The sequence below is a fragment of the Clarias gariepinus genome, chromosome 18 (assembly GCF_024256425.1).
Source record: "Clarias gariepinus isolate MV-2021 ecotype Netherlands chromosome 18, CGAR_prim_01v2, whole genome shotgun sequence".
Lineage (NCBI taxonomy): Eukaryota > Metazoa > Chordata > Actinopteri > Siluriformes > Clariidae > Clarias > Clarias gariepinus.
The window spans coordinates 10,348,959-10,367,519 of NC_071117.1; the positions used below are offsets into that span (position 1 = coordinate 10,348,959).

Genomic DNA, 18,561 nt, shown 5'->3' on the forward strand with positions numbered 1-18,561 from the left:
TTCTGAAGGCTCATTACTTATAACTTGCATTTTTAGTGGATCGCTTATGCTGAAAACGCTCCACTCTGAGGTTCCAAACCCACACTTGGATCTTAGACGCGATCTGTAATTTAGTGTTCCTGTAACGACCTGACGACTTCACTGACATGCCGGGGGCACTTTAGGGCTTTAACCTGAAGTGCCATTAGCTCAGAGAATTTACATGGCGGCTGTGTCTTGAACCATCAATCACTCAGTTTTAAAAAATAAAGCAGCAAATAAGTGTCTTCTCGATAAGTTTTCTTGTTGCTTTTTCTATATTTCTGTAAATCCCGTCACTCGACGTGGCTTTTCTGTTTCTAATAAAATGGCTTGTTTTGGCTTTTCTGTTTCTAATAAAATCTATTAAACAAACATTTATGAGCACTAACTTTATTCATAAGTTGTTGTTCTTCTTTTGACTGCTCCCGTCAAGGGGTCGCCAATGGGGAACATCCAATCCACACACAACTTGGCACAGGTTTTACAGCACTGCATCAAGTGGCAGGGGATCAAACTGGAGACACGAATGCCCAATAAGACTTTGTGTAAGTTAAATAAAAAAATATACACGTGGTCATCATTTAACTAAGGAATCCATATTTAATATAAACATGATTGCTGACCAGAATTAAAAATCCACTCGTTTAGGTCTCATGTTCATCGACCTTAGAGGTTTCTGAGTGGCATTTCCAGTGGTCTGTTTTGATAGCACTAAAACACTACATGACTTCGGCTCTCCACTCTGTTTACACTTTGGTATTTCCACTCCGGGTTTCTATTCCAAGAATTAGGAAGAACTCAGCAGGTGGGTTTGGGTTTTTGTTGGAGATTCGAGAACCTCTCACTCACTCTCGACATTCAAAGTCAAACAGTAGGAACATTTTTAAAGCGTATTATAGTTTTTTTCTTTTTTTAATACGTATACTGTACGTTTTCTATTATTATTTTACATCCCTTAGTTTTGTCATCTTTTTGATTGTATTATTAGTTATATTATTAGGGACAATATCACTATAGAAAGTCCATTTTAGCTGTTATAATTTCCAAGAAAAAAAGAAGCTTTTCTATTTAACTTCACATAAACTTTATTATATAGATCTTAGGCTGTCGGTCAGCGTCAGCACTTTTTGTAAATTGACTGCATGTCCACCTTATCATCCACAAACTGAAAATAAATAAAACATTTTCAAACAGTAATTATAAAATGTAAAATGTACATATTTGTATATTTACACACAATGTATATTGTCCTTTCTCAGTAATAAATATTTTTTTTTTAATTTGACTATGAAAAGTCTGTTGAGAATAATAAAATCAATCCCCAGAGAAAAATGTGGCAAAATCTTTGCACATGTCCACCCTGTGATAAAAGGTATCATGACAGGATGGACCCTTCTTTTGCTAGATGTAATAAACACATGGTGGACTTTCAGTTACCAAAGTGATTCACTGTGATTTTTTTTTTAATAACATTAATATTTTTTGTACTGCAAGAGTTCAATTTGAGGGATAATAATAAATTATAAACAGTTGAAAAATCTGTTTAACCTTTGTTTGTATATATATATATATATATATATATATATATATATATATATATATAAATATGTTTGTAATATTTAGTTGAAGAGTCTCCAGTGTCAGCAAAAGTCATTAAGCCTTTAAAGTCTTACGAAATCGTGTAATATTTTAACAATAGTGATCGTATTGAAGGTAAGTCACATATACAATACATTCCTTCAGAGCGAAATTATTTTCTTCACATATCACAGTTTAGTTGTTGGGGTCAGTGCACAGGGTCAGCCGTGATATGGTGCCTTTGGAGCAGAGAGGGTTGAGGGCCTTGCTCAAGGGCCCAACAGTGGCAGGTTGATGGAGCTGAGGTTTGAACTTTTAATGAGTATCCCAGAGCATTACTCTGGGATACACAACTATAATGCTATAGTTGTAGCATTACTACAACTATAACTGCTATAACAAAAGTAAGAAGATAAGGAGAGTCTACTCCTCCTTTATCTGGACCACAGCATTAAATATTACTCTAAATGGGTGTTCCAGTCCCAAAGAAACCTCATCCTGCTTCCCTCAATGACTATCGCCCTGTAGCCCTCACTTCAGTAGTGATGAAGTGCTTTGAACGCCTGGTCAGAGACTTCATCATTTCTTCACTACCAGACACACTGGACCCACTACAGTTTGCATACCGTCCAAACCGTTCCACGGACGATGCAATCTCACATCTCCTCCACACATCTCTCACTCACCTGGACACTCGGAGGGGGAATTATGTGAAAATGCTCTTCATCGACTACAGCTCTGCATTTAATACCATAATTCCCTCCACACTCACCACCAAGCTGGAGCACCTGGGACTCAGCTCATCCATGTGTCAGTGGATCTCCAATTTTCTGACTGGCAGACCACAGGCAGTAAGGATGGGCGGCCATGTCTCAGCCTCCATCACTCTCAGTACTGGAGCCCCCCAGGGTTGTGTTCTGAGCCCCCTGCTGTACTCTCTTTACACCTCTGACTGCGTGGCCACTACCAACTCCACCACCGTCATCAAGTTTGCTGACGACACTGTCGTGGTGGGCCTGATCACCAACAACGATGAGACGGCCTACCTGGAGGAGGTTGGAAATCTGGAGAACTGGTGCCAGAGAAACAATCTCCTCCTGAACGTCAGCAAGACAAAGGAGCTGATAGTGGACTTCAGTACAAAGCAGGAGAGGAACTACCAGACCCCCGTCATCAACAGGAGCCCAGTGGAGAGAGTGGACAGCTTCAGATACCTCGGTGTTCACATCACGCAGGACCTGACATGGTCCTGTCACATCAACACCGTGGTAAAAAAGGCCCGGCAGCGTCTGTACCACCTCAGACGCTTGAGAGACTTTAGACTGCCCTCCAAGGTGCTCAGGAATTTCTACTCCTGCACCATAGAGAGCATCCTGACGGGAAACATCACGACCTGGTTCGGGAACAGCACCATGCAGGACAGACGAGCTCTACAGAGGGTGGTGCGATCAGCTGAGCGCATCATCCGCATCGAGCTCCCTGACCTGCACTCAATCTACACCAAGCGGTGCTGGACCAAGGCCAGGAAGGTCGTGAAGGACCTCAGCCATCCCAACAATGGACTGTTTACTCTGTTGCGGTCTGGGAAGCGATTCCGCTCCCTGAGGGCCAACACAGAGAGACTGAGGAGGAGCTTCTTCCCGCAGGCGATAAGGTCTCTCAACCACACCACTAGGCATAACTAACACAATATTTTCACAATTCTCAAAATCAACCAATCAATCTTTATACATCAATGGACAATATGGACAACTCCACGCACATCACATCTACACTACATGTTCACGTTTACATTCTGGACCATTACACAAAGTCACTTTAATAACTATTGCACAGAGTCACTTTTTCTATGCATACTTGCACAAAATTATAGTTCTATGCATACAATATATTTCTATTTTCATGTTCTATTTTTTTCTAGTTAAATTTTTATTTAAATTTAAATTTTTTATCATATTTCGTCTATTGATATTTATTACTTATAAGTTTTAATTCTCTTTTTAAGGTCACTGGCGGTCGTGTAAGCATTTCACTACATTTCGTACTGTGTATGACTGTGTATGTGACAAATAAAAATTTGAATTTGAATTTGAATTTGAATTTTGAAATAGTTCTCCACTTCATGTCATGAATTATCACATTGCCTCGGTGTGGACCATCATGTATTATTCCTCACTCAGATGATGCTGGCTTAAAAACGTTCATCAAATCTACCTGCACTGACTGGTCGATTCAATCCATCCACCTAACACTAGCGCACATTAAGTGCCAGTGTGTGACTGGAGGATTATAATTTACTGAAGGTGTCAATATTCAAAATATTTATTAAAAAACGGGAAATGTGGGTGTCATGGATTTCATTTTACTTACTGACGGTTTACCTTTAGTTTAGCATTATAATTATTAAGAAAAATATCACAAGTGTATATGGTGTTTATTGTGAAATCATCATATCACCATTCTATTATTTATTTTTTTTATATTTCTATCACCTGTTTATGTATTTATGTTTTTTTGGATCATCATATCAGTTATTTTCTTGTTTCAGTTTTACGATTTTTATTTTTTGTTAACATACACTGTGTCTTGTCCTACTCCAAATACACCACACAATTAAAAAAGACAAATTATTTTTGCAATATTTATTCATGTTGTACATGCTGATGACAGGAATGATGCAAACAATCCATGCCTTTAAATACTGGTGCTGGTGGAGACGACTTTTAAAAATACTATGCAGCAAAGGTGACAAATCAAGCAACACTTAAAGATGTCAGGACTGGGCGTACATCGTACGTAGTTCACAGTATAGTGTTTATTGATATTCATATCTGTTTGTGTGTGTTGTCTTTGTATCTCCTTCTATCAGTAGCCTTAAAGGTGATATTGATGATTTTGTTAAAATTTGCCAAATCTCCCAGAGTAGAGTTTGCAGTGGATGCAGCATTAACCGTACAGCAGGAGTAACTGAGCAGGAAGATCATTGTCCCAGCTATTATCTTAGAAAGAGAGAGAGAGAGACTTACTTAAGAGAAATAATCTATACATGACTAATAATAAAGACCTGACATGTAGAATAAGTCACAATTAAAAAAAAGATTATGTACAGAGAGAAGCGTCCTAAATTTTTTTTTTTTTCTGCACTACAATATAATAACAAACACTCCAGTACAGCCAGAGTACATGTGGTATTAATATAAAATAAAAACAAGATGTGTTAAAAATCATTATTATTTGATGAAATGTTGTGTGTATTTGAACTTCACGCTGGAGGCCTGGATGAGATATTATTGCTTTACTGTGTGGTTACACTTTACTTAGTTATTATCAAGTTAAATCTTACATACCGTGTATGTAAACACCAATCAGCCATAACTTAAAAATCTGGCGATTAGGATCTGGCGACTATGCAGGCCTTAAAATCTTTGCCTGGATCCCGTGTGCAGCAGGCTGTGGTGCACTGGGTGTTCCGGTGTCTTTCTATTATGGCTAGCTTGGCCTTTTTTTATCAGTTTGTGCTACATTGACGTTTTCTCTGGGGTCGGACCGGACATCCTGGCCTTTGGTCCATGTGGCCATGAGTAAGTTTTGGGAGCCTGTGGTGCTGTCACCAGTTTATTAGTATATATTTGATTACCAACATTATTCAGTTCAAACGGTGTTGGTGTTAGCATTATGGCTTATTGGCGTATATAAAATATTGTCTCCACACACATTCACACACACTCCAGTTCCTTACCGTGTCACTTGCTGGTATTGTCAGGCTCTTCTTTACCTCCCATGCAGCCCACCCCATCCTGCCCCCCCACATCAGTCTCCCCCTCTTCTCTGTCTTGACTCTCCTGTACTGGTTCATTCAGCTGCAAATGAAAATGAGGAAAAGTTTACATGCTTAATGCTTTTAATGCATCTTCAGAATCAGGTCAAATGCACCCAAGAATACTTTATACAAAAAGATGTAATTTAACCTCTATGAAAGAAAAGCACGTTGTCCTCATGTCACACTGCATTTACAGGACCACGGCCATAGCGTTTGTCCAAGCATGACATCCAAGTTAATTTGGAAGAGTAAAAATATTACCATCCAAATGAATAAGCAACAAAACACCAGCACACAAATAAAGAATGGAAATAAAAAAGTCTTTTGTCCCTGTAAGTGAAATTAGTGACAGATGTTTTTTTTTTTACATTTTAGAGATTTAATTAAAAGAAATCAAAAATATAAGGTAGAATGCACATCTCTACTGAATGTGAAGACACAACATTAACAATGATGTAAAGTCATGTGTGTATGTTTTTTCGACCTTTTCATCATCCTCACGCCTCTCCGGCTCCCCGTCTGAAAAACAGTATAAAAAAAGACTACCTTACAACATACAAAAATGTGAACCTTAACATTTACAGAGTATGTATTTTTTTTTTTTTAAATGAAAGAAAAGAAAGAAAAAGCTTAAAAATACTGTATGTAGCTGTCTTGCAATTAAACGTGTGGCATTAATGAGGGACCCATAGTAAACTTACCCTGACTGTCTGGGGTGTATGTGGTCGCAAAATTTGTCTCCTGCACTGGGGTTCTGGAATCTTCCTATGAAAGATGAGATTTAGAGCTTCTTTTAACTGATCAGGGAATCAATTATTAGCAATAAGATGTAAAGCTCTCTAGTGAATACTGTATGTATATTGTGTGTAACCAACTGATCCTCTGAAACACAAACCCTACAGAATTCTGAAAATCTTGATTTACTTATTAAAATAATAATAATAATAATAATAATAATAATAATAGTACAAATTTTGCTCTAGCTATGAAGATTAATTTTTATGTGCCACTGTTTGTGTGTGACTTATCCTAGTATCTATATTTAGGGGTAGGCAAAGTACACAAATCCTGCAAACACTTGCTATGTGATTGAGTGTTTCACACAGGAAGGGGCAAATGTCCAATAGACAGCAGGTATTACTATTCAAATGTATTACAACACACAACGCCATGCAGAAATGTAGTGAAGTAGAAAGTACAGATATATGTTGCAGGATGTCCACTAATAAAACTAGGTCAACAGTAAGGTTAAAAATATGGTTGCTGTAAAGATGCTGTAGTCTTTAACATCACAATGCACACTATGCGTATGTTCTATCTTGCCACACAATGTTGGAGTGTGAGAAATGAGAACATTATCAAACTGATATCTGACACCGGTATTAGTACTGATGCTTCTCTACACTACAGGGTCAGTAGTGATGATCTGGAGTTCCCTTACTTACTGGTGGATCCAAACCTGCAACAGAAACACATAACAAATGTATGAGTGAGTAATTTATTGTAGGAGAGATATAAACTCGTGGAACAAAAAAACAAAACAAAGACATGACTGTTTTGCAAAGAAATTCACGGTTACATTAAACTGACATTGAGCTCAGGTCTAATCCCTAATCTGCTTTAATTCTATTGGAGTGATATAGATTACCTGATGCGTGAGAAGGATTATCACTATTATCAGCTGAGCCAGACCTGTGTGAGAGAGAGAGAGAGAGAGAGAGAGAGCTTTCATAAGTTTTTTTTAAGAATTTTTTTTTTACAATAGACAATCGCAAGTCTATTTTAAATCCCAACGATGCGACCGATTTCTATAGCTCTATCTCTGTGTAGGAGAAGCATGCTACCTCCCCTGTCAATCAAAGTGACACTAGCCAGTGAGTGAGCTGATGTATAGGGAAGATAGTGCTTTCCTCTGAGTGTGTTACGCAGCACTGAGTTTTGAGTTAGTCCTACTTACTGCTGTTCGCTGTGGGTAAGGTCTATGAAACTGTTCCCAGGTTTGGAAGGAAGTGCTGCCGGAGAAGGACGAGGAGGCGAGGTGGAAGGAAAAGGAGATGAGGATGAGGACGAAGGCGACAATGATGGAGATGGACATGGAGGCACTTCCTTCAGAGATTTTAATGATGGAAAGAAAGCGATTTTGAGAGAAAATCCAAAGTATTTATCAAAAGGAAAAGTAAAAGACTACAAGTCCGTACCGTGCTCCCCATGACGTCTACAATCTTCTCGTCCTTGTTCAACTGCGTGTCTTTCTGTGCACTCATCTGAATCTAAAATGAACACCACACAACCAATTTCTAACAGATCCACTGGTGGACTCGTTCAAAAAGCTACGAACTTTGCACCACTGCTTTATTTCTGTCAGTTATGTTTCTCGTTTCTGTTTAAGCCTAGTTAAATATGGGATATGGAATATGAGACCACAAAAATGATGACTGACTAAAAGCTTGTATTATTATTCATTCATCTCCTATACCATTCTATCCATGGTCGTGGGGTGGGGGGCTCTGGATGCAGGAGACTTAAGGCACGAGGAAGGGTACATCTTGGACAGCGTGACAATCCATTGTATAGCACACACTAAAGCAACTTCCTTTTTTTTAAATTTCATTATACACCTGAGCAGTTGAGGGTTAAGGGCCTTGCTCAATGGCCCAACAGTGGCAACTTGGTAGAACCTGGGATCTTCCGAAACATAGTCCAATGCCTTAACCCTAGGAGACCATGAGGTGGGAATCATACCCTTGACCCTGGAGGTGCAAGACGATAGTGCTAACCACTACACCACCATGTCACCTTGTATTATTAGTATTATTATTATTAGACATAGAAACAACCATACATGAAACATGATTATATAATTGTGCTATTTCTGGGCATATTTTTGCTTAGTCAGTGGTAAAGTGGGTAAAAATTAATTAAATTAATTTTATTATGTAGCCTAGTTTGTGCTGGAATAAAAGGATATGTCACTCTACTGTATGTTGCACAATCATGATCCCTATACTATACCGTACTGTAATGTAATGCAGAAAACTGCTCTAGGCTTTAGGAGTTAACTAATTGATTGGTTGATTTTCTCCATTATTTCGTTTATTTTAAATGAATAGATCAGGCAGCATGTCACTGAGGACTTACCGCCACATATTTAGATATTACTTCAGGACTGTGGAATTTATACAGGCTTGAAAAGTCAGATGATATAATGATGCAGACTGTAATCCGACTCTCCATCCTAAGCGCTGATCAGAATTCTATCATTTCCGTGTTGGACGGACGAAAAGTGAAACCAGACAGCTGACTGTAATATTAACAGCTCAGGGGTGATGTGCACTTTGTTCTCAAAGCGAACCATATAGTCAGTGTTTCAGATTTAACAAACAAATATGTCTGTATTCTTATTAATCTAAAGCTGATACTTGTATAAACAGTATATCTCATGTAAAGGAGTTTCACTCCATTTATTTCTCATGATGTTGATTTGACGTCACTCCATAAATGGTGAAGAAATTGCAGACTAATGCCTGATGCTGGTGTCTGCTCCAGTGGCATTTTATATCATAAAAGACTTAATCCCTATTTACCCTACCAAGAAAGAAAAAATAGTAGCATCACCGCGACAAGTAACATTTAATAAATGATGTTAATAAAATAGTCTTTAAAAATCTATTATTTAAAACAACCAGTGTTTATAGATTATTGCACTGTTACTATTCTTAAACAAGGAGAAAGACAGAAAGGTGGGTGAGTTTATGTGCATTTCATATGTGCAGGAAATTACGTCATGTTTGTCTTTTTTTTTTTTTTTTTACTTAAAACGTACTGAACTGTGACTGGTAAATAACTTTACATCCCTAGTGCTAAGTCAGGCTGTGCTTAAAAATGGGCACCGAATTAGAAAGTGTGTTTTTGGCAGTAGTGTATAAATACTACTATATACAATAGTATAGTATAGTATTGTATAGTATAGTATAGTATAAGTGCTTCATTATTATTATTATTATTATTATTATTAAAGATATCCTTTATAACATTTTCTAATGTATAATTCTTTTTTATCGTGGTACCCAGTGTTGAAGCTTTGCCTAGCTCCATGTTGGTCAGGAATAAAGAATAGGGTCGACCACAAACAAACAACTTTGTCGAAATACACCATCTAATAAACATGAACTAATCACAATCCACACCAAGACATCAAGGAGACGAGAACCTTTACGCTGTTGTGCCGATCTGTTTATAAAGATTAAAGCTCAGTGAATTTAGGGAAGCAATAGAAAAATGACGGGGAGAAAAAACTGCAAGTCATTCTCTCTCTCTTTCTCTCTGTCCCGCTCTCTCTTTCTTTCTCAATTTTTCCGAGATTAGGAAGTGATATACACATGCACATATGACTCAACTATATGTATTTCTTTATTACATTATGTATCATCTTTTAACTCACCGCCTGAATGATCCGCAGCTGTGTCTGAGGGCGACTTCTCATGAAATCAAACTGAAAGTCACAGTAGCTCTGACTCCGATTTCTGTCTCAAGGCGGAACTAAACGTCCAGTTGTTACCAGTCAGCTGGGTGATGATATGCTGTAACACTGTTTTTGAAAAAGATGTGGTTTAAAAGCTTCTTGCTCAAATCTTAACTGATTTATTCTCGACAGCTTCTGGCTTGCTTGCTTGACAAAATGTGAGCTTATGGCTATCAAGAATTGTTTACCTCTATTCATGTGCAATATAACTTAAAAGTGCTGCTATAAAATTGATGACTGCTATGATAATTGGTGATATCACTCTTATACAAAAAATCTACAAACACAATTTATTATCAACAGATTGTGATTTGTTTCATTATTTAACCAGTTATTTTGTGCCGAGAGCATATATCATATTGATTATTTTCTCATTTCAGTTTTAAAGTTTTATTTTTTTGTCAGATATACATTATGTCTTGTCTTTAACCACTGCTCCAAACACACCAAACAATTAAAGATGTATTGTAATATGTTTCCTTTATTTTTTACATGCTGATGAACTATAATCAAATAATAGATGCCTTTGAATACTGGTGCTGGAGACGACTTTTAACAATACTATGATCAGTAAACACAACAAATTAAGCAATATTTAAAGATATCATGGCTGGGCGTACATCGCAAGAACAGATGCTGAAGCTGAAACACTGCGAGCACATAATGAGGAGGTGTTTACAGGATTTAGTAGGAGACAGTAAGGCTTTGCTCACAGTTGTACATGAGGTCACGGAGTTGTGCACGACTGAACAACAACAAATTATACAAATTATAGTTTACAGTAGTGTGTTAAATTACAATCAGGCCTGTTTGTGTGTATTGTCTTAGTATCTTTTTTTATCAGTAGGTAATATTGATGATTTTGTTGAAATTCGGCCAAACCGCCAAATCTCTCAGAGTAGAGTTTGCAACAATTTTCAAATTCAAATTTTTATTTGTCCCATACACAGTCATACACAGTACGATATGATACAGCATTCACCGTACAGCAGGAGAGTTAACCATCAGGAAAGGACTCATTGGCCCAGCTCTTAGAGAGAGAGAGAGAGAGAGAGAGAGAGAGTGGGAGAGAAACCAATATAATAATATATTATTATCTTACATGAGTAACAATTGATTCATGATCAGTAGAAAATTCAAAAGTAAAAAAAATATCCTTTATAAATATAATTAAGAAGTGCTCTCCAATGGGGGGGAAGCATCTTCTACTTTTTTAATTTCTGCACTATAGTATGTAAAAGCACTACAATACAGCCAGTGTAAATGTGGTATTAGTGGAAGGAACATGAGACAATTATCATGTTAGAAATCAATATTTGATGAAATGATATGTACAGGATATGTACACACTAATACCCTCGGGGTATAACTCCACAATACTGCTGTAGTGTTTGGCACCTGGACATTAAAAGTGGAAACTTTGATTACTGTGGGTCGTGGAGTGGGGCCTCCATGGATCGGGCTTGTTGTTGTATCCCATCGGGATCTGGCACGTTTGAAGGCCGGATCAACAACCTTGAACGCTTTGCCTGGGTCCCATGGTGCCTTTCTATTATGGCTAACATGTGCTACATCGACGTTTTCTCTGGGATCAACCCAAACGTGCTGGCCTTCAGTCCCTGTGGCCATGTGTGAGTTTTAGGAGTCTACGGTCCTGTCACCAGTTTACTAATATATACATTAATTGATTAATGTTATTTGGTTCAAACAGCGGTGGTCTTAGTGTTATGGCTCACTGGTGTATATAAAATATTGTCTCCACACACATTCACACACACTCCAGTTCCTTACCGTGTCACTTGCTGGTATTGTCAGGCTCTCCTTTACCTCCCGTGCAGCCCATCTCATCCTGCCCCCCCACATTGGTCTCCACCTCTTCTCTGTCTTGACTCTCCTGTACTGGTTCATTTAGCTGAAAATGAAAATGAGGAAAAGTTTACATGCTTAATGCTATTAATGTATTTTCAGAATCAGGTCAAATGCACCTGGTAATACTTTATACAATAAGATGTCATTTAAGCTCTATGAAAGCTCTTTTTTTTAAAAAAGTAGATTTGTTTTCCAATGAAGAGCATGTCCTCGTGTCACACTGCATTTACAGGACCACGGCCATAGCTTTTGTCCAAGCATGACATCCAAGTTAATTATAAGTAAAAATATTACCATCCAAATTATTAAGCAACAAAACACATATAAATCAAGAATGAAAAATAAAAAAGTCTTTTGTCCCTCTAAGTTAACTTGGTGACAGATTTTTTTTAAAGACATTTTAGAGATTTCATTAAAAGAATCAAATATCGAATGTAATATTAGGTAGAATGCAAAGCCTTAATGAATATGAAGCTTTTGACACAATATTAACAATGATGTAAAGTCATATATGTGTGTATGTGCTTTGACCTTTTCGTCATCGTTATGTCTCTCCGGCTCCCCATCTAAAAAAACAGTATAAAATAAGTTTACAATACAACATGCAAAAACGTATTAATTGAAAGAACTGTGGACTTACCATGCGTTTCCGGTGGTGTGTTTGTGGTCGTCTCCTGAACTGGGGTTCTTGAATTGTCCTATAAGAGATGAGATTTACACCCTTGTCCAATGTTGCTTTAACATTGGAATCAATTATTAGCAATCGAATGTAAAGCTCTCTAGTGTACTGTATATTGTGTGCGACCAGCTGATCTTCCAAAACTAGAAGTTGCCAAACTAGAAAAATCCTACATATTTGCACACAAAAACTCTAAATATTTATTTACTTTTTTTTAATGAATATTAAAAAACTTGCTATGAAGGTTTATTTTTCATAGCAAGTGGCAAAATACACAAATCTTTGAAACACCTGCTACATGATTGAGTATTTCAGTTAGGGAAGGCAAATCATGCAATTACGTACAATAGTCAGCAGGTGGCGATATTACTACTTTAAATGCTTCACAACACACAACGCCATGCAGAAATGTAGTGGCGTAGAAAGTACAGACATTTGTTGTAGGATGTAGTGAAGTATAAGTAAAAAGAATCCTGTAAAAAAACTGCACAAGTAAAGTACAGATATGTAAAACTGTAAATGTACTAGATGTATTTTTTAGTAGTAGCCTTAAAGGAAAACAGATTTTGCTTAAATGTAGATGTAAAATGATGTGTGCTACTCTTTTGGAATGTCACTCAAACCAGCCACATTTGTATGCGTCTTTAAAGTGTATACGATATATATTTTTTTTTTTACTATTGTGCCACAATGATACATGTGATTAGCTTCAAACCTCTGCAGTAAAATTTAAAATAATATGCTGACATATTTATTTATTTATTTATTTCCGTATTGTTACCTAATAATAATTAAAAAAAAAACTTAAGGCAATTGTTTTAAAGGTTTTAGTCAAGATGGTTCTGTATCCTTTTTTATTCAGCCCAAGGATGGGTATATACTTTATAAGCACACATTGATTGTGAATACTGATAGTAAAATGAGCTACTTACCTATCCTTAATTAGCGGTAATGAAATGCGCGTTCATGCACTTAAACTGTTACCAAGTTGCTTTGGAAGAAATGTGCATTGGCTAGCTATTTAATTGACCATGGATTTAAGTTTTTGTTCCAGTTTAGTATAGTAAGTATTAAGTATATTTTGTTATTTTTCTAGTAACATAATGCCAATATCCTACTGGACCAACCATCATCATCATCACAACCACCAGCAAACTCACTAAGAGCTGTTATTTTTGCCAACATCAATTCCTGCTAGTGTCGATGTACATACAGTACAGTATCTAAGAATTTTTTCATTTAATCAGGTCAACACTATGGTCGAAACATGCAGTAGTCATTAGGATCACAATGCACACCAAGCGGACATTCTATCCTGTCACATGATGTTGGAGTGTGAGTAAATGAGAACAGTATCAGACTCTACACTATAAGAGCAGAAAGGGTCAGAAGCGAATCACTAGAAAATGATGATCTGGAGTTGCTGCACTTACTGGTAGAGGCCAACCTGCAACACACACACACACACACACATACACACACACACACATAACAAATAATTACTTTATTGTAGGTGAGATATAAAACTTCAATAAAACAAAAGACATGCAAAAAGAATTCATAAAGCATTGCACTGAGACATGAAACTGACATCGAGCTCAGATCTTTATCTATTGGGGATATGAATGATATGAGTGATTACAGTACCTGATGCTTGAAAAAGATTATCACTATTATCACCTGAACCAGACCTGAGAGAGAGAGAGAGAGAGAGAGAGAGAGAGAGAGACTTTTGAAGAGACTCCCTGTTAAAATCATGGCAATGATGGAGCAGTTTAGACATAATAATGTACACTGCCATGTACACTGTCTGTCCCGAGAAAAGCCACACACTCCAATGTTTTACTCAACATACTCATATGATATATGATTATGGTTTGGAATGTGGTGGCCAATTCATGTATGAAAATGAAGGCTTGTGGCATCACGGAAGAAAAGGACGCATCACTGTGATAACCTGCTGATTCGGTACATTCAGGTTGTCAGCTGACTTCGTATTATTGCCCCATACCATTGCTGAGTCTAGACCTGACCAACTGAAGCAACACCAGATCATAACACTGCCTCCAGAAGCTTGTACAGTGGACACTATGCATGATGGGTGCATCGCTTCATGAGCTTCCCTTCTCAACATCAATATCAACATCAATATCAACATCAATCTTCTTAACCAATCCAAGTAATGCTATCAACTGCCAGCAATATAACAACAATTGCAAGTCTACTTTAAATCCCAAGGATGCCACAGATTTCTATAACTGGGAGTCCAAAAGTGCAAAAACTGGCCTTGATTTCTGTGTAGGAGGAGCACACTACCTCTCTCCTGTCAATCAAAGTGACACTAGCCAATGAGTGAGCTGATGTATAAGGAAAAGGCCAGATAGTGATTCCCTCTGAGTGTGTTACACAGCACTGTGACACTGGATGCACTGGCTTCACCTGTCTGGGATGAATCATGTGACAGCCTTCACACTGCATGAGAGAGCTGGCTGGTGATTGGAAACTGGCCAAGACAACCTCAACATTAAACCATTCTAAGTAAGTGCTACTTACTGCTGTTCGCTGTGGGGAGGGTCGGGGGAACAGTTCCCAGGATTGTAAGGCAAGGCTGCCGGAGAAGGACAAGGAGGAGGAGGATAGTGACGAGAGGAAGAGGATGAGGATGAGTATGAGGGCGACAATGGTGCAGATGATGGGTGTGGAGGCTCTGCCTTTTGATACTTTATTGATGAAAAGAAAGAGAAAATTTTAAGAGAAAATGTAAAGTATTTGTTAAAAAAAATAAATAAATAGAAAAAACACTACAAGCACATACCGTGCTCCCCATGACGTCTACGATCTTTCCGTCCTTGTTCGACTGCGCGTCAGATTTTGCCCTTCGGAATAAACCAACGTTTTTCTTATTGCGTTAGGATTGAATAACAAATTGACTTGTCCAACAATTGATTGACAAACTGGTAATCATAGGGATGTAATGGGACACGTATGCGGTTTGGTACAGGATGTGCAGTGAAACCAGTCTAGCTTTAACTCTTTAAGGTTAAAGGCATGTGCATTTTCGGTTATGGCAGGAAGAGCTCAAATTATCATTGCTTATACAATGCGTAAATTGTTATATAAATATAAACAATTATATATAAATTTTACCGCTACTGGAATATGCGAATAACAAAAATCACAAAAAAATATGACTCACCAAATGCTTGTATTACTATTCATTCATATGCTATACCGCTATATCCTGTATACAGGGTCACAAGGGGCCTGGAGCCCATCCCAGGAGACTTAGGGCACAAGATGGGGTACATCCTGGACAGGGGCACACACTCATTTACACACTACAAGCAATTTTGGAACGCCAATTAGCCTAATCTGCATGTCTTTGGACTGTGGGAGAAAACTAGTGGAGGAAACCCACCCAGCACAGGGAGAGCATGCAAACTCCATGCACACAGACCTGGGTCAGGAATCAAACCTTTGACCCTGGAAGTGCTCGGCCCATGCCACCTAGTCTTCTTCTTCCCCTTCTACTTCCTCTTTTTCTTATTTTTCTTATGATTTTTATTATTAGACATAGAAACAACCATTAAAATACATGACCATAGATTATAATATTTAACGGCTATAGATCTTGTAGTATCACTGGAGCACCACCCTCTCTTACTCTTAGACCAGCATGTCGGCTGTAATCATGAATGGCCACCAAGAAGTCCAGATCTCACTCCATGTGATTTTTTTTTTTTTTTTCCTGTGGCACTACGTGAATGAGGAAGTGTACAGGACAAAGCCTCGCACACTGGAGGACTTGGAGGTACGGAGTCAGGAGGTTCTCAGCAATATCCCAAACAACATCCTTCAGAAGAATGTGGATTCCATTCCCGATGTCGAAATTTAAAAATTTGCTTTCATTTTCCTAAGTCATGAAGTACATGTACAATTTGTTTTAATAAATTTGTATTAGAAACGTTGATTTTAATACCAATTTGTAATGCCTAGTTACTGTTTATCCACCCTGTACTGGGTTCTATTTACTCTGCAAAAAAAAAAAAGAAGTGTTCACTGATTTGTGCAAAAAAAATTGTTACATCACCACGACAATTAACATTTCATAAAAAAATGTTTAAAAAATAGTGTTTAAATATCCCTTATTTAAAAGAACCAGTGTTTGAACTATTTGCTATAGATTTGTGCTGTTACTATTCTTGAACAAGAAGAAAGAAAGAAAAAAAGAAAGATGTGTGGGTTAATGTGCATTTCATAAGTGCAGGAAATCACGTCATCCTTGCCATTGTTTAAACAGAAAACATACCAAAAAGTGACTGGTAGGTAACTTTACACCCCTAGTGCTAAGCCAGGTTGTGGTTAGTGTGTGTGTGTGTTTGTGTGTGTGTGCATGTGTGTGTGTGTTGCTGGGACATCTGTCGTTTGTGGTCACATATGTGAGTCTTTGGTAAAAAGAATCTAAGTGCTTCATTATTATTATTGCTATAAATCGTATACATTATGACATTTCATACCATATAATTCCTTGCTAAGCTCCATGCTAGGGTGTTGGTCAGGAATAAAGAATAGGGCAGATGTCATTCCTGACCAGCACCAAACAACTTTAGGGAAATACACCGTCTAATAAACAGGAACTGATCACAATCTGCACCAACACATCGACGAGACGAGATCTTGCAGTGTTGAATTGTTTATAAAGATTAAAGCGCGGTGTATTTTGTGAGGCAATGGAAAAATGATGGGGAGGAAAAAAAAGCTAAGTCACTCTCGCTCGCGCTCTCTCCCTCCTACACACACACACACACACACACACTCTCCCGAGTGTGACATTAGGAAGTCATTTATACATACAAATATAAATTAACTGTATATATTTATTAATTTATGTATCATGCTTTAACTCACCGATTAAATGATCCACTGTGTCTTCAGGCTGATTTCATGTTTTTGTTCCTCTGCACAGGAATGAAGGGAAGAAATGACTGGTGCGTGCTGCGCTTTGATGGCGTACTGTAACTACACTTCCTTATCTGTCGGCTAGCTGATGATAATGTTTTCGTAAGATAAGCTGCGCGTTAAAAGCCTCCTGCTTTACACTTAAATGATTTATTCTCGAAAGCCTCTGGTCTATGCTTGAATGTAAACGCATGTCAGCTAATGGCTGTTGTAAAATTCTCCAACTTCATTCATTTGCAATATTCCTGTTGAAAATTAGAAGTAGTTTTAACTAAGAATTGACTTAAGAAGAGGTCCTTTTGAATTTTCACACTTTTCCATTATAGGTAAAACTCAAAAGCCATTAAATTTTTTAAAGATTCGCTTCAGAAAGATTCCTCTCTAAAGGGGAGAATTTTTGCTCTTTAAGGCTGAAAGCCCCTTAGGTGGTGACATTTGGAGGGGGAAAAAGACTTACTATAGTGTGGGAGCAGGGTACTATTTTTATATATTTTTTTTGCAACAATTACTTTTGTTAAAAATCTTGCATAAATAAATCTGAATAAAATTGATAATCAGCACAACCTTAACTGTGATATCTTTTATATACAGTTCTACAAAAACCATTTATTTTCAGAGTGAATATTAGTGAGCACTGCAGAATGAAGCTCTCCGGCGCTTTGTAGCGCATCACCGCTGATTGCCCCATGAATGAATAAATAAATGAATGAATGAATGAACTTCATACATATTAAACATTATCTCAGAGAGTCCAAACGCATGTGTTGTAGGCTTTAGAAATCGCTTAAAGTGTATAAAGTTTGTCAGTGTTTGTAATGGCGAGGTGGCACGATCCAGAGTTCCCTTGGTTTCGGCTCCAGGTCCCCCTCAATCCTGGTGACATAGTGACATGGATGATGGATGGATAGATGGATGCTTTTAGCTTCAATGTGCTAATACGAATATATTATTGTTTTTACTGCGGGTAATAATAATTTATTATACACAATCAGCATTTAATGAAGAAGAATGTTTTCTATAATGTTTATCATCTTGTTGTTATTAGTTATATGTCTTACGTGGTCTTCATAAAATATCTCCACAAAAATGTCATGGTGCATTATTTTTTGTCAT

The 18,561-nt window shown here is 37.5% G+C and overlaps 2 protein-coding genes across 2 annotated transcripts; both read right to left on the bottom strand.

Annotated features, from left to right (window-relative positions):
• Nucleotides 1–4,228: 4,228 nt before the first annotated feature.
• LOC128506114 (putative uncharacterized protein DDB_G0290521) lies at nucleotides 4,229–9,939 on the bottom strand. Its single transcript, XM_053476412.1, has 9 exons — nucleotides 9,861–9,939; nucleotides 7,618–7,689; nucleotides 7,377–7,525; nucleotides 7,068–7,111; nucleotides 6,865–6,878; nucleotides 6,121–6,184; nucleotides 5,904–5,938; nucleotides 5,339–5,459; nucleotides 4,229–4,598 (listed from the first exon to the last, which is right to left on the bottom strand). The coding sequence occupies exons 1-8, from the start codon at nucleotides 9,900–9,902 to the stop codon at nucleotides 5,343–5,345; spliced, it is 537 nt and encodes a 178-aa protein (XP_053332387.1). The 5' UTR covers nucleotides 9,903–9,939; the 3' UTR covers nucleotides 4,229–4,598; nucleotides 5,339–5,342.
• Nucleotides 4,229–17,520, bottom strand: rad23aa (RAD23 homolog A, nucleotide excision repair protein a). Its single transcript, XM_053476413.1, has 9 exons — nucleotides 17,398–17,520; nucleotides 15,305–15,365; nucleotides 15,043–15,209; nucleotides 14,137–14,180; nucleotides 13,923–13,936; nucleotides 12,451–12,508; nucleotides 12,342–12,376; nucleotides 11,733–11,853; nucleotides 4,229–4,591 (listed from the first exon to the last, which is right to left on the bottom strand). Exons 2-8 carry the CDS (start codon nucleotides 15,314–15,316, stop codon nucleotides 11,737–11,739), a joined length of 447 nt encoding a protein of 148 aa, XP_053332388.1. The 5' UTR covers nucleotides 15,317–15,365; nucleotides 17,398–17,520; the 3' UTR covers nucleotides 4,229–4,591; nucleotides 11,733–11,736.
• Between the last annotated feature and the right edge of the window lie 1,041 nt (nucleotides 17,521–18,561).